At 36.0% G+C, this 23,627-nt stretch overlaps 1 protein-coding gene across 20 annotated transcripts in view; it reads right to left on the bottom strand.

Moving 5' to 3' along the window:
• Window positions 1–23,627, bottom strand: part of LOC106163513 (peripheral plasma membrane protein CASK) — a 134,350-nt gene that overhangs the window by 102,651 nt on the left and 8,072 nt on the right. For all 20 annotated transcript variants that reach the window (XM_086996811.1, XM_086996812.1, XM_086996809.1 and 17 more), the window contains exon 3: window positions 962–1,074. In XM_086996811.1, coding sequence (XP_086852937.1) covers window positions 962–1,074 — 113 coding nt within the window. The remainder of the gene's footprint in view (window positions 1–961; window positions 1,075–23,627) is intronic.

Raw genomic sequence — 23,627 nt, forward strand, 5'->3', positions numbered from 1 at the left:
TTAGACATCTATGGTGGCTAAAAATTCTGAAAGAAAAGGCCACACACACACACACACACACACACACACACACACACACAGAGAGAGAGAGAGAGTATCCATCCTTATTTTTTAAAGTCTCTACTAGTACTCTCATGGAACTCATGGTAATGTACAAAAGTATATGGTATTGAAATGGAAGGGGCAGTTATCAGAAAACGGCTGTTCCTGTCTCAAAGAGCGTGGACACACTCCTGGCTATATTAACATGCAAAGAATACGTAGTTACAAAGCATAACCAAATTTCCTGCCATCTAACTTCCATACAAAGCTGTGTAATCGGGTTTCCTAGCCACAGCAGGGGGAGTTATGATGCTATTATCACAGAAATAATTCAATTTTGATAGGAAGCTGTTGTGAAGTTGGAAGTTTCATTACTGCGAAAATTCTTGTGACTACAGAGCTTGTCACTCAGATATTTCATTGAAAGACTGTTAAACAAAGTTTGAAACTGTAATGTCTGTATTGTGTTCAGGGTATTACTGTGTGACACAACACAAAATTGCACTCATTCCTAAAATCACTGGGCTTACTCTACTCCTGGTAGTCTTAGTTAAATGCCACTCAAATGTTCAAAACTGGCTTAGGAGAAGATGACATATTTTTTGCTAAACTTAACAAGGATTTTGTTCACAACGACACAAGTGCACGTTCACACACATACATAAATGCGCACACATTTTGCAATGGAGCTGCCCCTCTTTTCATCTTACACACACACACACACAAAAAAAACATGCACATACACAAACATGCACACAAATACACACACACAAACATGTACACACACACACACACACACACACACACACACACACACACATTTTTGCCATGGCACAGTACTCTGGCACTGTCCCTATGTAAGCAAGACCTTTTTTTTTTGGCACATATTGCACGTGCATGCCCACACATTCCTACCTACCATCTGTACTGAGTCCAGGGCTACATGTAAATTTGGACACATCCACGATCTTTACAGCGAACTGCTGCTGGGACTCCTTGTGGACGCATCTCCTCACCACGCTGAACGGCCCTCTGTGGAATAAAACAAATTTAAAAACCATGAATCAAAATGGTCAGTAAGGCAAGTAACATACCAGTTACAACTTAAGTCGTCCACTAGAGGTAACACAGAAGAGAGTAACTATATCGAGATGCAATGGATGACGAGTAGCTGTAACTCATGGATGGCATTTCGAACAAAAGGATACTTCACTTGGAAAAGCAGTGAAGTGTATTAAAATACAGGCGAAATACAAGACTAGTGTAATTATCTCTCTGTTCAAAGCCCTTGCCATTGGAAAATATTAAACTTAAATTTAAGAAAGATTTGTCCCTGAAATACTGCAGTGAACTATTTTTGATTACTGACAGTCATACATTTTCAAATTCATTTGTGAATTTTTTTTTTTTTTTTTTTTTTTTTGTAAATTACCTTTATTATTTTCCATCATTATATGTAATAAGGGAGTTTAATTTCAACAAAGGAAATGTACCTCCTGCCTGTGAGCTTTCATTTGCATGATATCAGACCTGTTGCAATAACCCCAAGCAACGCTTTTACCAAGACAAATCCAAACAATCGAAAAGAGCCAAAGATGCATCTTATTTTCAGTGAACAGAAAAAGGTTAAAGGATTTAGAGGTAATGTCCAACAGGATTTCAATAAATCTTGGTTTTAATTTTAACCAGAAGACTGACCATTCTGCCGTGATGACAATGATGTTAGCAATCTACTGGGAGCAACCATTAGTTGCCACCCAGAGCAGCAGAAACACTGCTTCGTCAAACGTGCACGATCCTCTTCACAATGACGCCAACTTGGGCCCCATTCAAACAGACACCATTGGTATTTGTGGATAACAAAATAACCAATAACCAATCTTAGTTAAGGTAGCAGGTTTATGGATATATATTGTCTGTCACACTGCAAGATTAATAAAGGAGGGGGAAAAAACAAATGATCAGTGTCATAATTTCCAGCTCATTGCTCTATGGTGAATTTTCACAGCTGTCTGCCATGATACAACAGGTCTGGATTGATGATGCAATAATGTTCCACTAGCTTAATACCATTAGTCTCCAGAGACCTTCTAAAACATTGTCTCTTATTGAAATAATCAATCATTCTTCTAAAAAAACAAAATATACCAAAGTAGCCCTGCCAGGTATTGAGGCCAACTAATTATATTCTTACCTCAGCAAATAAGGCTAAACTAAACTGTCTGCTTAATCGATAAAGAAACTGGTAAAATGGTAATTTCCATTTTGTTACAGCAGAATAATTTATCTTTGAAACCGTGCAATAATGCATGCTTACACAATCTTCTAAGACTGCATTCCCACAGATTTTTAGATCGATCTATCCCCTGGGGGAGTCTCACTAGATTGGTGTCAGCTTAGCCGGCTTAAATGTCTGTCCTGCCTACTAAAAGCTGTAAGGGGATAATTAACTATAGTGCGCGCTCGGCTGACAGCAATTTAGCGTGAACCCCCAGTGAGTTAGGTCAATCCAGATGGATCGATCTAAATCTGTGGGAATGTAGTCTAAGAGTATTATACATTTATCACACTGTCTTATGATACTGAGTACGTTGTAAGATTATTAGAGCAAAACAAAATGCAGCTAAATAAAAAAACTGAACTATGAAATCCATATTTTTATTAACAAATAGATAATCTGTTATTTCATTATTTCACTAGTCCTTTACAGGCACAAATTAACTTAATTCTAGAGTAGGCACCACAAAATAACTTTTCTATGGAGTCCGTCTCAGTTTTAAGGTCTTTTAATATTGAAGTCTACACTAACTGAAGATAAATTGGCAATACCTAGTCCAACTATATACTGTAGGAATATTGGGCTTGTTTCATAAATTACAGTAACATAATTAGTCCAGGTTTAGATGCAGTTATTTAATCCAAATTAAATAATCCACTATTCAATTATTATGGGCTGACATATAATTTTTTTTCAATATCAAAGATAAACAAGACCAACGTCAAACTTAAATTACTTATATAGAACCCATCCCTGAACTTGAAATATCAGAAATGCTGTGTGCTCTTTATGGTGACACTTAGTTGTCCACATTGCAGCAGTTGAGATGAGACCCTGAATGTGTTAGTTGAGACAGATGTGCTGCAGACCTTTATACCAGACATGGAAATATAGTACCTGATGACTTTTGATTGATAAACATGCATTAATGATTAATGATACATAATTTTAACAAGATGTTTGCTGTTATTCTGGTTAAAGGGATAATAACTCTTCGTTTCGGCCAAAAAATGAATTTTCCTGGAGTAAACAACAATTTTCCCATACTTACCAATGGTTTATGAGTCCATTTTTACATTCAAAGTTAGTCCCTGGTTTTTTTCTAAAAAGTTTGGTTTTTTGTTAAAATCTCTTAAGAGATTTTAACAGAGTATAGCCATCAATGGAGGTCACGTGGTCTAAAGACACGCTCAGACATCAGAATAATAGCTATAACTGCCGTTTTTGTGGTAAAACAGAATATATTATATTTCTATGAGTTATTCACAATGTTTTTATTGTGAAATATAGATCTCATTCGAAGAGTTATTATCCCTTTAACGTTAGTGCTAGAAAGATCTTCAAAAAAAGTAGATGGAAACATTACTTTCAATAGAGTTTCTTGCACTGCTGCCCCCCCCCCCCCCCCCCCCCCGAAACTTCTTTAGAGTAAAATATCCTTTTTCAAAGCGTCATGGAAAAAATGACTGTGCTCACTCTATTTTGGTTTATTTTATCCAAATTTTAGCTAAACACATTCTTAAAAGCCCCCCAAAAAGTAAAATATTCCTACTCATGTGGTGCACAAACTCCAAAACTGTTCTAAAATTATTCAGGTATTTTGCAAGTGGAAATGATCCCCCGTATGTTCTGTATAAATTGAAGTCAATCACGTGGACATATCCCATATCTTCATCAAAGCACCTGTCATCACCGCCTCCACCATCCTGGTAACCACAAGAATACATTTCCCAAATCAAGTTTTGTGCTTACTGTTACGTGTGTTGAGAAAAGGGCGGATTCATACTGGAGCAATAAGACCAGTTCAGAGGAGAAAAAAAATCATTAAGGCAGAAACTAGGCAAAGACTGAAAACTCATCAAAAGCTGCCTGTAAGACCATATGCTACCATAAGATAAAGCTAGATCTTATCAAAATTTGCAGGAAAACTATAAGCATCTATCCTATTTCAGTAATGCAGAGCCAAAATCTGAGACTGGCCTTGTAAACTGCTTGATGTCTTGCTTACTAGCCAAACAGCTTACGACAAGGACTCAATTCTACACAACTAGGTGGACTACTGCTGAGCAGGAAACCATTTGATTACAACCAAATTCAATCAGTGACTTCAGCCTGTCAGCTACACATCTAACTTGAAAACTGTTTATAAACCCCTGCAGTGTGAAGGCAGATTAATTACAATTTACAATGAGTTCAGTTCACACATGTAAGCAGAATGCTTTTATCTCTTTTACTTGCGCGTGTGTGTGTGTGTGCGTGCGTGTGTATGCATGTGTGTGCATTAATGTGAGAGAGAGAATATATACTAATACATAGCATGTTGATATTCCCCATTTTTGACCATAGCCTCTGCCTGGTTAAAAAATATCACCTTGAATTGGTCACGATTACGTCGTGTTTTATCAAATTACCTTGCGGGTAGTCAGGCAAAGGCATCATTACCACCACAGAGACAGCCTCTGTCACGAGGAAGGTAGGAAAGTACATGTCTACACCCCCTCAGCTCAGTCTGCTGATTTATTTATTCACTGAGGCTTCAAAAACTTCTTTCCATGCAATATAGAATTACTGTCAGTGCGATCTTCTCTCATACGGCAGGCTGCTTCTTTACGTCATAATTATTTCTATTTGCTTCCTAGTGCATGTGACAGGAAATCTTCAGTGATCTTTTTCTCATTCTCAAGTTGTTAATACTGCTTTATACTGCGTGCGATGTGAACTTTCTCTCAATTTTTTTTCCTGCCCACTTCATACCTTCTACCAGCATATGTGAAGTTTTCCAATTTTTTTTTGCCATATATATATATATGGCACATATATACTAGCTATGTAGCAAAACAGTGATGCAGAAATATATTTTTCTCATTAACAGCTGAATGTCACTCATTTTTCCTTGTTCCAATTATTATCATCACTACTATAATTATCACCATGACAACCATAAACACCATTATAATCCTATTTTTGCCAAATTCCAAAATAGTTATCTTACTGTTTTTCCTCCAGATCTGCTTAGATTGCACATTAAGCAGCATGGGGTTGCCGTGCTTCATTTTCTATATATTAGTCCAGAAAAAGATTATTCATCTGTTGCTGTTGTTGATGCCAAATATTTCCATACAGTGCATCTCTTGAGTATTGATAAGTAATGTTGCTAACTTCCATACAGATCTGCTAATATAGAACCTACTGTTTCACTAATTTAACAGGCAATACAGTCCAGAAATGAGCATCAATTTTCTAATTCTTCTCCCATGAGGAAACAATAAACATACAGAACACTTTAAATGCATATAAGTCTTTTAACTTTTTCTCAATCAATATGTCATCAATTTAGTTAGTAAGCTTGTATATCTAACTCTTATAAAAATCTTTGTCTTTTTTTTTCCAAAATGTTCATCACACAAACTGTTTGGAATATCATCAGAGTTTTCAATTTGTTTCATCAAAATTTAATACAGAGATTGATTCTAAGAATATTTCCAATAAGAATGAAACAAGGCAGCAAAGCTGTCAAATGTACAGACAAAAAGCAGGAAATAACTATGCACAAAATAGGCTACTGTTTATTCTGATGCAAAAGTACATTATGTTAAACTGTAAATTCAACATCAAATTTTAATTATGCTCAACAGGTAAAACCAATGAAAGTAAAATGTGTAACAAGCATAAGGCTTCAGGCCCATGAGAGTTCAAGTTCACACTTTGAAAATGTATAACTTCCAGAAAAAGAAGCCAATTAGACTGCTTTTCCAACTCAGGCTGCATGCCAATTTTCGAACTTGACCTCCGTTTTAGTAAGATCGATTACTCCTGAGAGTTTCACGACAACAGGCCTATCGGTTTTCCTTGAAATGTGTTTACAGTGTTGCATATATGTTGAAAAGTGAAAGAAAAAAGCATAACTTCTACAATAATGGCCCGATCATCCTGATTTTCGAACTTGACCTGCGTTTTATGAATATTCATCAGCTCTGTAAATATAAAGCCCAAAAGTAAAACTGCCTTCCACTTATCGTGTTTACAATGAAAGTGCAAGGTGCCGGCAACAGCGATGACGGCGACGACAGACGCAGGTGATGGCAATATGTACAGACACATCTGTACATATTTACTGTACTGTTTGAGAACAGTAAGTGACATGGTTTTTCTTAAATGGTCATCATGGGAGCAGTGCCCAAAATAGTTTTTTTTCAAATTTTGATGCAATATTACATAATGTTTAACAGCATAATGACCATCAATTTTTAATAATAAAATATTAGTATCATGGATATTCAGAAAATGTGACTAGCAAAGGTCTTTAGGCCCATGGAACTTCAAAGCCACAACTTGAAAATGCCAAAATGTAAACAAGACAGCACTGTTCTGAAATGGGTTTATTTCCATTTTTAACAATTTTTAACATAAAACAAAATTAACAGTTAACTGCCATTTTTATATGATCAACTAAGAAAATTGATGAGATGGGAAAAATATCAATAGAATAGTGTCAAATGTCCAATTTCCTCCATTCTGAGATTCTGAACATAGTGAATGATTCAATCTGACAAACTGCAATGATATGAGTTTATTTCCATTTTTGAAACTTTATTACACAATACACAATAACAAGTTTAACATCATTTTTACAAAATCAACTAACAATGTAGTAAAGATGCAGGAAATGTCAAAAAAACACTTTTACATATCTTATAAATTAAATAATGAAACTGTTAACATGCCTAAGAATTGAATCTAAGGAAATGTAAAAAACAGCATAACTTCTAAAATAATGGCCTGATTATGCTGATTTTTGAACTTGACTTGCGTTTTAGCAGGATTGACCACTCCTGTGAGTTTATTGACAATTGGCCTATCTGTTTTTCTTATATTGTGTTTACAGTGTTGCATATATGCTGAAAAAAGAAAAAAAAGCATAACTACTAAAATAGTGGCCCGATCATGCCAATTTTCGAACTTGACCTGTGTTTTAGTAAGATCAATTTTTCCTGTGAGTTTCATGACAACAGGCCTATCGGTTTTTGTTGAAATGTGTTTACAGTGTTGCATATATGCTGAAAAGTGAAAAAACAGCATAACTTCTACAATAATGGCCCGATCATGCTGATTTTCGAACTTGACCTGCATTTTATGAATATTCATCAGCTCTGTAAATATAAAGCCAAAAAGTAAAACTGCCTTCCACTTATCGTGTTTACAAGGAAAGTGCACGGCGCCGACGGCGACGGCGACGACAGACGCAGGTGATGGCAATATGTACAGACACATCTATATATATTTACTGTACTGTTTGAGAACAGTAAGTGACATGGTTTTTCTTAAATGGTCATCATGGGAGCAGTGCCCAAAATAGGTTTTTTTCAAATTTTGATGCAATATTACATAATGTTTAACAGCATGATGACCATCAATTTTTAATAATAAAATATTAGTATCATGGATATTCAGAAAATGTGACTAGCAAAGGTCTTCAGGCCCATGGAACTTCAAAGTCACAACTTGAAAATGCCAAAATGTAAACAAGACAGCACTGTTCTGAAATGTTTTTTTTTTCCATTTTTAACAATTTTTAACATAAAACAAAATTAACAGTTTACTGCCATTTTTATATTATCAACTAAGAAAATTGATGAGATGGGAAAAATATCCACAGACCAGTGTTAAATGTCCAATTTCTTCCATTCTGAGATTCTGAACATAGTGAATAATTCAATCTGACAAACTGCAATGATATGAGTTTATTTCCATTTTTGAAACTTTATTACACAATACACGATAACAAGTTTACCATCATTTTTACAAAATCAACTAACAATGTTGTAAAGATGCAGGAAATGTCAAACAAACACTTTTACGTATCTTATTAGTTTAATAATGAGACTGTTAACATGCCTAAGAATTGAATCTGAGGAAATGTGAAAAATATGCTGAAAAGTGAAAAAACAGCATAACTTCTACAATAATGGCCCGATCATGCTGATTTTCGAACTTGACCTGCATTTTATGAATATTCATCAGCTCTGTAAATATAAAGCCAAAAAGTAAAACTGCCCTCCACTTATCGTGTTTACAAGGAAAGTGCACGGCGCCGGCATCGGCATCGGCATCGGCATCGGCATCGGCATCGGCATCGCCATCGCCATCGGCGACGACAGACGCAGGTGATGGCAATATGTACAGACACATCTGTGTCTGTACATAAAAACAGCATAACTTCTACAATAATGGCCCGATTATGCTGATTTTCGAACTTGACCTGCATTTTATGAATATTCAGCAGCTCTGTAAATATACAGCCAAAAAGTAAAACTTTCTTCCACTTATCGTGTTTACAATGAAAGTGCACGGCGCCGGCGATAGCGACAGTGATGGCAACGACGGCGACGACAGACGCAGGTGATGGCAATATGTACAGACACATCTGTACATATTAACTGTACTGTTTGAGAACAGTAAGTGACATGGTTTTTCTTAAATGGTCATCATGGGAGCAGTGCCCAAAATAGGTTTTTTTTTTCAAATTTTGATGCAATATTACATAATGTTTAACAGCATAATGACCATCAACTTTAATAATAAAATATTAGTATTATGGATATTCAGTAAATGTGACTAGCAAAGGTCTTCAGGCCCATGGAACTTCAAAGTCACAACTTGAAAATGCCAAAATGTGAAACAAGACAGCACTGTTCTGAAATGGGTTTATTTCCTGTTTTAACACTTTTTTAACATAAAACAAAATTAATAGGATACTGCCATTTTTTATATGATCAACTAAGAAAATTGATGAGATGTGAAAAATATCAATAGAACAGTGTTAAATGTCCAATTTCTTCCATTCTGAGATTCTGAACATAGTGAATGATTGAATCTGACAAACTGCAATGATATGAGTTTATTTCCATTTTTGACACTTTATTACACAATACACGATAACAAGTTTACCATCATTTTTACACAATCAACTAACAAGGTTGTAAAGATGAAGGAAATGTCAAACAAACACTTTTATGTATCTTATTAGTTCAATAATGAGAGTGTTAACATGCCTAAGAACTGAATCTGTAGAAATGTGAAACAAGACAGCACTGTTCTGAAATGGGTTTTTTTTCCCATTTTTAACAATTTTTTTACACAAAACAAAATTAACAGTTTACTGCCATTTTTATATGATCAACTAAGAAAATTGATGAGATGGGGAAAATATCAATAGAATAGTGTAAAATGTCCAATTTCTTCCATTCTGAGATTCTGAACATACTGAATTATTGAATATGACAAACTGCAATGATATGAGTTTATTTCCATTTTTGATTCTTTATAACACAATACACAATAACAAGTTTACCATCATTTTTACATAATCAACTAACAATGTTGTAAAGATGCAGGAAATGTTAAACAAACACTTTTATGTATCTTATTAGTTAAATGATAAGACTGTTAACATGCCTAAGAACTGAATCTGAGGAAATGTGAAAAAACAGCATAACTTCTAAAATAATGGCCCGATTATGCTGATTTTCGAACTCAACCTGCGTTTTAGTAAGATTGACCACTCCTGTGAGTTTAATGACAATTGGCCTAACGGTTTTCCTAAAAATGTGTTTACAGGGTTGCATATATGCTGAAAAGTGAAAAAACAGCATAACATCTACTATAATGGCCCGATCATGCTGATTTTCGAACTTGACCTGCGTTTTATGAATATTCATCAGCTCTGTAAATATAAAAGCAAAAAATAAAACTGTGTTCCACTTATCGTGTTTACAAGGAAAGTGCACGGCATCGGCATCGGCATCGGCATCGCCATCGGCGACGACGGCGACGACAGACGCAGGTGATGGCAATATGTACAGACACATCTGTGTCTGTACATAAAAAAAATAATAATTAATTTCCTCCAAGCTTTCTCCCAAGGTTACTGTACCCTGCCAACCTTAGTACTGTAATTTCTCAAAAATTTTGAATAAAATTAATACATGAATTTTTTCAAACACAATTTTGTTTACAAATCCTATCATGCCGATCTTAAAAATGTACACAGTAAGTAGGAATCAAGTCTGAAAATTTCCATGCTGGCAACTACAAATTTTATGAAACATGCAAGAAAAAAGTATAAGAAGTCACGTGTTGGGATTTTTAGAGTAGTTGTTGTAGCTTCTGAGGAATCAATACATTCTAAGTGTTCTTCAAACCCTAACGCACTGCAAGAGGAGACTGTTAATAAGGTAATAAACTGTGTCCACGCTGCGAGCATTTTAGGGCTACACTTTTTTCTCTAAGAAAGGATGAACACTGTAATGTCATTATATCTAAGAGATTATTTGTTTGTAGTTTCTCAAGGCATAGAAAGTAGACTGTCAATGCTTTTAAGTCTAAAATATGGTTAATGAGTACTTTCCAAGGTCATGCTGATAACGTGCTGTTTCATGAATGCTAGTATAACATACTGTAATATAAAGATATTGTCAATTTGTTTGAATTTTATTTATTTATTTATTTATTTATTTATTTATTTATTTATTTATTTATTTACTGAAGTTATTCAGTCAGCTTAATCTAAAAGTTTCATTTATGTTTCAGGCCAGCAAATCTCTTCGCTAAGAACTAGTATTTCAGTACAAGTCAATGTCCTGCATTCCTGTCCCTTGGTTCTCAATAAATAACCATGCGACCGGTGCAGGGGGGGATTCATTCTTTATTGAATTACATTTCACAGTTTTAGGGAGGAGATTTGAATCAGATGCAGAAATCTGTTGGGAAAATGGCAATACAGTATAACATTAAATTGTCCCCTGACAAATCAAGTAATTACTGTTCTTATTGAATAACCTTTGGCAAACTGAAAATAGGTACATATTTCCGTCCATTTCCTGATGCCATCTAAGCCTATGGCCAGTCCCTGGGGTCTCATTAGTTGCCAAAAATATTAATAAAAATACAAATAAAGATCTGCAACCTAATGATGTAATAACCCCGCCCCAAAGAAAATCTTTCATAATGACAAGATCTAAAATCCTTTCATCAAATTAATCAGCTCATTATCTTCATTACAGTTTCTGCACTCCTTCTTATATCCATCGCATCTATGATACAAAACTAAGACGATGATTTATTTGGCTACATGTACCTTTTCCGACAGGGGACCACCAACATGTGAAGCCTACTGAGACAAAAAGAAGACATAAAATAACAAAAAAGCTGTCGAATTCTATAATCATATCAACCAATTCATTATTTTCACTGCAAACTCTTCTCAAGCATTCTCCCGGGTCTAATCCTTCATTGAACAACTGTTGTCGGAGACGAGATAAGAGAAATAATGAACATGATCTAATGAATAAACTTCCAATAAATACATGATGTAACACATCTATCTTATTAATTTAGGTTTTCTAAATGCCAGGTGACATTTTATCTGTTGTGTTTCTTTTCACATCTTTAAAGGGGGGGAAATAAGGACGGATCACAGTTTTCATCCAAATGTCAAAATGTGTGAGTGTGTCTTAGAAATACAGCTTGCAAGAAATTTCCTCAGCTGTTTCTGATGAAAAGATACAAAATCCTATTTCAGATATCCGATTAGTTTGGAATTTCTATTTAAAAAAAAAATCTGTAGGCAAATAAGAAACAGCTTCAAGGTTGAAAATTATTGTTGAAAGGTGTTATTAAAAGAAAACTGATATATCAACATTATCTTCTCTCTCTCTCTCTCAATACAAAGTTAAAAACTGTAGGTGGGTGTGTTATTCAAATAAAAATAAAATTGTCCACATCTTCATTCTCTTTCTCTCTCTTTTGTCTATCTGTCTGTATGTCTTCATGTTTCTCTCCGTCCATCTCCTTGTCTGTCTTAACACAAGAGTTGATATGCTTGTATTTTGCACATTTAGTATACCATAATACCAAGCAGTCTTTATATTAGCAATAATGACAGCAATTCCCAGTGATGACGGCCAGCGATGACAGTAATCATTAGCAGCGGTGATCAGAAGGCAGTTCCCGAGCTTAAGTGAGCAGATGATTACTGCTGTCATGTAATCTGTAAAGTACAGCTCACTTTTCATCTCATTTTCTTTGAACTTAATTGTTCATTTGCCAGCTGTCAACTGAGGTAAACAACTGTATTTTTAAGGTTTATATTCCTTCATTTTTATTTTGTTTTTATTCATTGTTTATTTTTAATATTTTTATCTATTTTTATGCTGAAAAGAGGATGGTTGTTGTTTGACAAAATTTGTTCCGTTTCAGACAGTATCTGTTTCTTATTAGATAGCGTACAAAAATGGCGTAAGATGACACGAAGTCATTTTGTGACTGAATGGGACAAGCAAACTGCCAAAATTACTAACAGAACTTATTTTTTGGAGATAAAGTCTTTTTAATCTTTACTTGAGCCATCATGGCCAAGTTTCATTTCACAAAGTTATTCCGGTTAAACTTTTAGTCTGCTGAGACTAAACCAACTCGATTGCCTTTCACAAAGAATTAAAAAAGGCATTAATCTTTATAGTTCACAAGTATCAAATATTCACAGTTCTATGCCTGTGCCCTCACCAGCCAAATGTATTCATCACATCTATTAATTGCCTTGTAGGCTTCAATTAGGCATATCAACAGAGGTGTCAATATAGTATAATAAGCCAGTTAAAACACTATTGGAAATGACTTATCATTATCTACAATTTTCATCAAAAAACAACAGGATGGTGCTTTTTAGCAGAAAATAATCATTAGAATGTGTCACTTACTAGCTGAAAGTTTAAAATTAAAGATCAAGATGCCCCAAGTGAAAAAGTTTTAATTTTTGCCATAATTAGAAGTCATTATAAAGCTATGACCTTGCCACCTGGATTGATGGAACATCATATTTTCAAGGTCATCCTTCTCCCCCCTCCCGCCCTGCAATCATTTATCTTCTGGGTTTAATTTCAATTTTGATGACTGAACTTAATTTTTCCTTAAACAGCCAATTCTCTTTCAATGGACAGACAGAACTTCCTTGTCTGTAGCAAACCACTCGGCTGCCATGAACTGAACTGCTAATTTTCTGATTTCTGCCCTAATCCTATTTGCCTTCATGAATAATTCAACGCACAAGACAGTTCAACAGTTTCTTCAGTCTCAGAGCCCATAATGCCACATATAGCATACATTTTGTACATAAACTCCAAGACCATTATACACTTCTACTTCAACTAAGTATTCAGTACAGACTTGGTAATTTTTCACGGTATAAATGTTGTTAACTAAAGAATGTTTTAAAATGTTAATAATAATAATATTTATTTCTTATATAGCGCATTCCATTTTTTACATTTCAATGCACTTTACAAATAATTAAAAAAGTCTAAAAATAACAATACTAAAATACTTTTAACATTTACTGATAAAATTAATTAATTAGAGAAAGCAGAGAAAATTTATTGATATAACTTTAAAATACTACTAAAATTAACCCAAGCTCACTCTTAATAAATGATAAACAACTAAAAGGCTTAAAGGAACACTAACCATAAAATTCTTTAAAAAGATGAGTTTTAAGACAGGCTTTAAAAGTATTATAGTCACTTTCAGCTCTGATACTAAAAGGCAATTTGTTCCACAATTTTGGAGCATAAACAGTAAAAGCCCGGTCTCCATAGAATTTGTTGCATTTTCTGTCTATTTCACAGTGATTGAGTATAAAATTGTTTTCAAAAGAGTTTCTTGTTAACCTGCGTGGTTCAGATGACTGAAAATGTTCTCTAACGGGCAGAGTTATTATTGTTGCTACAGACAGATTCAGCGCCACTGCCTGCAAACATATGACACCAAATACAAAACTCAAATTACACAAATACCCTGTCTCCCACCACCCAACTCCCGATTAAAAAATTTAATAATATTTTCATAACTTTTATCAGAAAGTTTAAAAAAAGTTCATCTTAAAATCAATTCCACTTTTTCTATGAGTTGTTAAGTTGGTTAGAGACAAGAAAGACATTTCAAGCACCTAAACACACCCCTGTAAAAAGCACAGGTAACAAGATGACCACATCTGTTTCTCTGCAATTTCAAGTCTCAACCACTGTACTTGTGTGTATGGAAATAAACAGTAGCATTTGTATAAAATAAACACTGGGGTACCTAAGTATAAAAAAAAATTGTACTCAGACGCTTATATCCCTGTTGACATACAATGGTTGGCTTTTGAAGTTGTAACAATTGGGATCATTTTCACTTGGAATCGGTCTTAACAGCATCGCCTTCTCCCTTCCCTCATCCCCCATTCCTTCAAATAAACTAGTCCCCCTGGGTCAACTTTAACAGCATTAAGTGTTCCCGAATCCCAGCATAGTCTTATAAAAGTACTCCCAATACCTAAATCAATACTTGTCAGTAAAGCACTCTTAGTTGTTCCTGTAGGCAGATTTACAAACATTCCACGCAGGATATGTTACTGATGAGGCATTTAAAACATTTTTTTTTTCATTTATGTCAGAAAACAAAAGGTATAATTCCAACATGCTGATGTGTACTGTAGGTCAATACAGTTATACAACATGGCATGTTAAGAGGAAACGAGCAGTTCTAAATGATGCCGTGCGTATTGCGAACGCCCACGAGAGGTAATAAGCTGTAGAAAAGTGCCAGACAACACTTTAAGCCAGATCTACATGACATCCCCCTGTGCTTTGCTATCCATATATATTTACACTAGGACAAAATAAAAACGTCATGACTTCCCACATTACTTTATTCCACCTTTCAGCTGTTTCGATCAAAGGCTCTTAAGGGGCAGAAGTTCCAAATAACAATTTTATAAAAAAGAAAAGGCTGTGCTATTGTATACATAATACATAACAAGCCCACAACCAGCAATTTCAAGAGGGGGGAGGAGGCTCTTTTTTCTGAAGAAGTGAACCTTTCAGCATGAAATCTTCACATTCCTTAATCAAATTTTACCGACAGTGGACCTTTTCCTGGCAAAAAGGGCGTCTCGTTCAAGCTTGCCGTCTAATCCGATAATAGACACTGAACAGATATCTCGTGGGGACGTATTCAAGTGGGTCGGCAGTATTTGACCCTCGGACTAGTTATTCCCTATTCTGAATGGGGCCAAAGCAGCAGCAGCCCAGCTCTACTACACCAACAGTAGTTCCTATCCTGATCAATACCCTCCAGTCAAGTGACATGTGTAAGTAAGTGAAGGGCCACTTATAGCCAAGAACCAATCATCTATTTATGTCATTTATTTACCCATCCGTTCCTTTATCTCAGGCGGAAAATTGTCAGACATGAGACCAATCTTGGGTCGCTGGATGGATGGACGTTTTGATTCCACCAAGGATTTTATGAGGCTGTGTTAAATTCAGCTGATATCTTAGACTTACAAGACACGAGGATTTGCCAGATTTTATTTTATCCAGGATTCTGCTGATCTATGTAACATTGGCTTAACTTTTGACAGTAGCAAGAGTAGTTTGTGTCTGGCGAAGGATGGTAAAATAAAGAAACCATTTCTAAAGAGAATGTATGGTAATGACTCCATCTTTTCAGTGGGGAAATTTGTGAATTTTACAGATTTATAACATTTTTTAAGTCATAAGTTCTTAAAATTGGAACATTCCTGTCGTATGGTAATAACAAAGTAGTTCTATTCTCTACAGTTAAATTACTAAAAGTGCTTTCAAAATGATTTCAAAATTATTTACATCCTAAAAACTGATATTTATTTCCCATTGAAAAAAATTGAGTCACCACCACCAAGTATTGCCCTGGACAGACAGAGTACAATATGGTGGTCCTTTAATTAATATGCCCATTGTGCAGACTGCACATTTATTGATCAATTAGATAAATAAAAGAAGGAAATACCAATAGTGGTTTCTTTTAAAGACATTAGCTGACTGGTTGACTCTGTTCAATTTTCTCACAAATAACTCTTATTACTTGCATTAAGTGAACTCATTTTCATCAAAATTAACAGAAAGCTTTATTCTTAGGTATGAAAACATGTAGATCTTTCCGCACAATTTACTTATCACACTTTAACAGGACATAGTGTATTGAAAAATATTTCTTTCCTTAGGGCAAGTAAAATCATAATGTATATGATAAAAGGCAAATCTTTAGCTCTTTCTTTCTTTTCTTTTTTATCCTTTCATAAAAACAACCAAAATCTAGGACATGCTTTGTTGGAGAAAAAGACATCTTCACTAATTTCAAAGAGGACGATTTACGCCAAAGGGTCTCACATGGTATAAGTACCTCAATCACTCTTGTTTCAAAAACAACACCAATCACTGTCCATCCTTGGCTTCTCCGTAATTCTATTCCACTTTGATCTGCTTCATCCTAAAATCCTTTTGACATTTTTCTTTCTTCCATCTCCTCAGCGACAGATCAATCTTAGACAGCCATGAAAATTGGGTTTATTAAATGGGCTTTATTTCTCCTGGAGGTATCGAATGATGTTACGACCTGACAAAGAGTGGATGTGATACACTGGAGAACATTAATCTTACAAGAAGGAAACAGCAAGGGGGAAGTTCTGTGAGTGTATGAATGCAGGTGTGTGTGTGTGTGTGTGTGTGTGTGTGTGTGTGTGTGTGTGTGTGTGTGCCTGTTTGTAGGAGCAAACGTACCCATAAATATGAGCATGGCTTCCTGTTTGCATGTTTACCTGGGAATTTACAGGTGAACAAACAGGTAAGAAAGAACATGCATGCATGTGTGCATGTCCGTGCTCATGGAAGCATACACCAATATGTAGGGATGAGACCAGTCCTCACTGAAAAAGTAGGAAAATTGGCTGGGGGTCCAGGCCCACGATTCACAAGAATGACCCAAATGACCCTGAAAAAGTCGGAATTCTGACAAAAGTCGGAAAAGTCTCATCAGTGAATATATGTCTATATGCACCAATACACCTGCACTATGCATATGCCTAAAGATGCTATTGTCTTTGTACTAATTTGTATGGGGTTGTCCACATGGGTTTGTACATTACAGGGACTGTTAGTCCAAGGATCAACTTGTTCTGAACGCATCCACGGAAGTCTAACAATGGCTGTACCTGAACTGTTGTAGTTTGTACAAACACAGCCTGTGTATGAGACATTGATCCCTGGCGACACCTGGCGACACCTGGCGACACCTGGCGACCTCTACACAATACTGATCACTGATCTGGGGGGATCTCAATATCAAGTGTGTGACTTGAATAACTTTACAGGTGGAAGAAGTCATGTTTGCCAGGCTGTTATTTTCTACAGTTATGAACACGATTCCTCTGCTCCACCTACTTTCTCCGATTTCAGGTTCAGCTCTTTTCTTGATAAATACCTTTTTTCCACCTAATTTTTGACGCCTCTTTGCCGAAATGAACTAAACTACTTTACTAAACTTACAGTATGGATTTCAGGACAGTGCACACATTTCATGTTCCCCATCAAATTGATTGTCTAGGGCTGATTTTTTCCTAGGGGCTCAGCTTAAAGTACAGTCTATTTTGTTCTGTGCTAAAACATAAGATGTGGACATTCCTAGATATAAAGATACATACTTACTCCAATATCTCACCTTCTTTGAAAAAAAAGATTTTACGACCTTATTATGCAATTTTGGTATGTTTTCTTTTTTTTGTGAAGGGAACTTTTTTCTGGTTGGTACAAATCTGTGGTCTTCAAAATTTACCAGTAATAACTGTAGTTTCTCAAATTAAGAAATCTCAAGTCTGCAGTCTTATAGCGTGAGCTTTTCAACAAATTGGCTGATTAGCTAGATACTGCATGACATTTTCAGTTTGCTAAATTTTTTTAAACTAGCTTTTAATTTCACTTTTTCTATAAAAAGATTTGATTACATGCTTTGTTCTGTCTGTTATCCAGTCAAAACATCTAAGGATAAAAAGTCTGTTTTTCCTTTTATTTTCATAATGCACAAGCTTAACAAATTGTGATTTTTAAAGTTTCTGACTATATTCAGCACAGCTCATTCTGACTTCTAGGAATCCTAAACTCTCTAAACAGAAAGGGGACAGTAATTTTTTTAACAAAACACTATCACTACCCCCCCCCCACACACACAGAGAGAGAGAGAGAGAGAGAGGGAGAGGACTTGCTGCTTTAGAGATAGATCTATAAACTCATATTTGTACAGTTCTTCAATTCTATTTCTAAATGTTGGCTGCCTCTGTCAGCCTATTCCTCATATCTATAAACCACACACACTGACTATTACGACTTATCCTCCATTGAGTGCATGTTGAGATGAATAACATATCCAGACTATATACATACATGTTACATTGTAAACAACCCATGCATACTGCACATTCTCAGCCCCAAGGCAACTAATGAGAAGGGCTCTGAAGTCGAGTTTCATCTCAACTTGGGTCAGTGTATCTCAGCAAAAACATCAGTAACTTGAGTTTCCACTCAACTTAGGACGGGATATCTTGGGGGAAAAAAAAGCAACTCAGCAGGCAATCATCAGGAGGCTGTTTCACAAGTTTGTCTAAATTATGGATTCTAAATTTAGGTCTACTCTGACTGCTTCAGGAAATTTCTTGATGCTGCTGCAGAGGAATGTTACGGATATCTCATGAATTTATTCACTGATAAAAGGGATTAAAGAAGGGGGAGGGGAATTTCACAGGCTCCATTAGAATTCTTTCTTTTTTGTGTGTGTAAAAATCTTTAGCAGGGATGCTATGGGGAGAGGGTATATTTCTCACATTGCCCCCCCCCCCCCCCCATGATGGTCCATGCACTTGTTTCCTATTTACCATTGAAAATGAACAGTTTTCTCCCAACCTTTCATTTCTGTTATCTCTTTTATGCCTGTACTATGTATGTAATACAGATCTGACACTTAGTACCCCATCAAATTCTTTCCCTACCCCCTCCCTCTCTTTGCCCTCCTCTCTCTCTCTCTCTCATTCTCTCTCTCCTCTCTCTCTCTCCCTCTCTCTCTCCCTCCTCTCTCTCTCTCTCTCTCTCTCATTCTCTCTCTCCTTTTCTCTCTCTCTCTCATTCTCTCTCTCTCTCTCTCTCTCTCCCTCTCTCTCTCCCTCCTCTCTCTCTCTCTCTCTCTCTCTCTCTCTCATTCTCTCTCTCCTTTTCTCTCTCTCTCTCATTCTCTCTCTCTCTCTCTCTCTCTCTCTCTCATTCTCTCTCTCCTTTTCTCTCTCTCTCTCCCTCCTCTCTCTCTCTCTCTCTCTCTCATTCTCTCTCTCCTTTTCTCTCTCTCTCTCATTCTCTCTCTCTCTCTCTCTCTCTCTCTCTCTCTCTCCATCATCATCACTCTTATTGGTGATCTTCAATGTTTCTGAAAAGAGAAAAATATTGATGAGCCAAGAATCCTACTAGTACATAATAAAGAAGGCAATTGTCGATCACCACTGTGTACACACATGCTCCAATATATGTAAACACAGAGAGTGGATCAAGACGGGGAATTATTGGACAGTCCCGTGGCTTGCCTTGGTTCATATACTAGTACTAGTATGTCACTGCTTTCAAGTTACAAATCGGTCAAATCAATCTCTCACAGCCAGGGCAATTTTATATCTATTCAGGTACAACTTTGAATCAATTTTTACCAACCATACATCATCATTCACAGCCCATTTTGCAAAATTTATACAGGATGGTCCATAAAAAAAAAAATCCTATTTTTCTTTCTATCTCCATTTTGATAGAATTAAGATATTTCCAACTTTCTTTCATCAAATTATAAGGATGACCATTTTATCCTACCACATTTTGCAGAAATTGGAAACCTCTAAAGTAGTCAAATTTCAATAATTGATAAATGTGCTCTAACCACACTACTCCCTGCTGAATAATGGTGGCCACGTGAACGTTGAAATTGGCATTGACTATATAGCAATCATGTCAGCCAGGGAGTTCCTTACTTCTGAATCGGATCTTGGTCTTCAAAGCATTTAGAGTTTTGCTGGTTGTACTATGATATTCAGAAACAGATTTATAAAGCTTCTGAAAGAGAGCTTTCTTCCTGCCATAACCTCCGCTGTGAATAATTTTTCTGAATATTTCATACAAAATGGTTCTATATTTTCTAGTAAAAGAGGAAATCTCAAAACCCCAATCCTTACGACATAACAACTACTTTCCCCACTTCAAAAGCCCATTATATGAAGAACATCAGCTACGTATTGCAAAAATTCAATAACAATGGCAATGCCAGCGCTCATGGCATTCTACATGTATTCCCTTCCTCAATTATCGCTGATTCTCTAGACCCCAAATCTTAAGTAAAAGACATATTCATCATGTAATACAATCCACTGGAACTATGCAGTATTTCATAATACGGAGTGAGTTGAAATTAGATATATATTTTTTTCAATCTGTTTACCATCATATCATTCAACTTAATACTGTAAATAATAGTATTATTAGAAATAAATTAAAAATAATATTATTGTTAAAGGGATAATAACTCTTCATTTTGGCCATAAAATGAATTTTCCTGGAGTAAACAACAATTTTCCTGTACTTACCAATGGTTAATGAATCCATTTTTACATTCAAAGTTATTCCCTGGTTTTTTTCTAAAAAGTTTGGTTTTTTGTTAAAATCTCTTAACAGATTATAACAGAGTATAGCCATCAATGGAGGTCACGTGGTCTGAAGACAAGCTCAGATATCAGAATAATAGCTTTAACTGCTGTTTTTGTTGTAAAACAGAATATATTATATTTCTATGAGTTATTCACAATGTTTTTATTGTGAAATATAGACCTCATACGAAGAGTTATTATCCCTTTAAGCTTGTTATTTCTTCATTATCATTGTTATAATTATCCTCACTGTTATAATCATTATATTATTTCATTTGTTGTTTTTTTCTTTCATTCATCTTTTTAAGGTGGTTAAATAAATAAATAATATTATCAATTTCTCCACATAAGTTGGAAGATGCATATGATGACAACCATTAGCTTGCAGCGGCTTTAAAAGGACTAGTACTCAGAACCCAAATGTTAAATTGTTCCTATTCTAAGAAAGCTTTAAGCTATTAGCACATCACACCCTCTGCTGGACATGACTCGGCTATTATAACTGACGTCTGTGAAGCCATGGCAACAAGACATTCTGAGACTTCTCAAAGGCCAGCTGCCTACCCCCAGTTCCATTATAAACAGTGCTGAGCCACAGATTTATTAGAAAATAATGAGTCAGTAAAGCGTAAGATTGCTGCCTGTTTTTACTTCAACCATTTAGGGATGTCTGCTCAGTTGTTTCAGTTATCTTCTCATCCCACCCACCCCCAAAAGTAGTGGAAGGACTCTTCTTCAAAGATTTTCCTTTTAATGTTCAACTTAGGTAAATTTTCATCTAAACAGACAAGATTTTGACTTTTAAGATAAAAGCAGGAAGAAATGGTTCAGTGAACTGGACAATCCCCCCCCCCCCCCAAGAAAAAAAATCTTGTCTGATATATAAGCATTTGAATATTCCTGAACTTTCATGCAGTTTAAAAACTAGCTCAATTTTTGATAAACAGAAAAGAAAAAGTCCATAAAATCTGGTGAAACTTATGGGGTCTATGGTGGTTCTTACCAAAGTGCCAGGAAGCCCCCCCTCCCAGTCAGGTGACCTAGTTTTAAGACAAATATGCCCAAAACTGACCCAAACACTACCGCAGGCAGTTAATATAACTACAAGGCCAATACATCTTTAATTGGCAATGAAGCTGGCAGTAATAAAACATGACAGGAGCATTTCTTCTGGGATTAAGATCGCAGGAACTGGCCTCACTTTTTGAGGTAATTAATTTCCCTGAAGCATGTCTTGTCCCTAAAAATAGTTCAGATATCAAATAGTGTCTTGATGTTTCAACGAGAGAGAGAGAGAGAGAGAGAGAGAGAGAGAGAGAGAGAGAGAGAGAGAGAGAGAGAGAGAGAGAGAGAGAGAGAGAGAGAGAGAGAGAGAGAGAGAGAGAGATTAAAAAAAGCAAGACGTGGACAATTTACAATGCACATAACAATTTGTCTGTGCAGGATCTCAAAAGAAGAGAAGAACTCTTATTCTAACAATACAATCACAGTTCCACACACTCATACAAACTACTCAATCCCTCAAGGTGTTTCTTCTAAAGCACAGACAGGAAATTGCTGCACTATTTTTGAGAACAAACCCATCTATCATAGCGTGTCAGGCATAGGAATCCCTATATTCTGGGAAATTTGCACATTTTTATGATACAATATGATATTTTGTTTTATTTATAGTCTTTTTATTTATTGTTATACCTTCTCATATTTATACATTTTGGTTCATTAGTTCATTTTGTAAATAAATAACTGGCACATTTGGCAGATTTATCTATCTTAACTGGAAACGGGATGTAACACACCAATCAGACTACACACATTAAGACTGCATTCAAAACAGCAGACTAAGGGTGCTTTCCCAGAGATTTAGATCGATCTAAAGATTAAGATTTAGATCAACCTAACTCCCTGGGGGTTCACGCTAAATTGCAGTCGGCCGAGCGGGCACCATAGTTAATTACCCCCTTACAGCTTTTAGGGCGGGACAGACGCTTAAGCCGGCCAAGCTGACAGTAATCTAGTGAGACTCCCCACAGGGATAGATCGATCTAAAAATCTATGGAAATGGGGTGTATCTAGTCCATAGGAACTAAAAAGCTTGCCATCTACGTAATCCGCTAACAGATGCTGAATAGATTCCCTGAGGGGCAGTATTCAAGGGGGTCCGCCATATTTGACCCATGGACTAGTTTGTCTGCTGTTCTGAACGAGGTATTTGACTGAATTCGGCAAACAAAAAAATGTAATCCGCTAACAGATGCTGAATAGATTCCCCGAGGGGCAGTATTCAAGGGGGTCCGCCATATTTGACCCATGGACTAGTTTGTCTGCTGTTCTGAACAAGGTCTTTGACTGAATTCGGCAAACAAAAAAATGTTATCCTGTCTGAGCAGCCAATAAAGCTAATCCTTCTGCAACATTCTCGAATCAGATGATGCAGAAACAAGAGTGTGTTAAAGATTCCAAAGCAGGGGTTTCATCAATAGTTGGGGTACAGGGGAGTCCAAAATGTTTCGTCATTGATTTACTAAGAGTCCTACCCAAGCAAGCCCAACCAAACAATCTGACTATCCCCAAACATTTTTCAAGCTGTACAGCTGTCTTTGGAAATGTAGGAAATCTTTTGAGGCTTATGGCCATCCAAATGTTGGCTGGACAGCTCTATGCTGTCAAGTCCAGTCCCCCTTTACCCCCCTCGCCCCCCCCCCCCCCCCCCCCCCCATGAACCTT

This window comes from Lingula anatina, chromosome 10 (genome assembly GCF_051362555.1).
Source record: "Lingula anatina isolate TDL-2025a chromosome 10, LinAna3.0, whole genome shotgun sequence".
NCBI lineage: Eukaryota > Metazoa > Brachiopoda > Lingulata > Lingulida > Lingulidae > Lingula > Lingula anatina.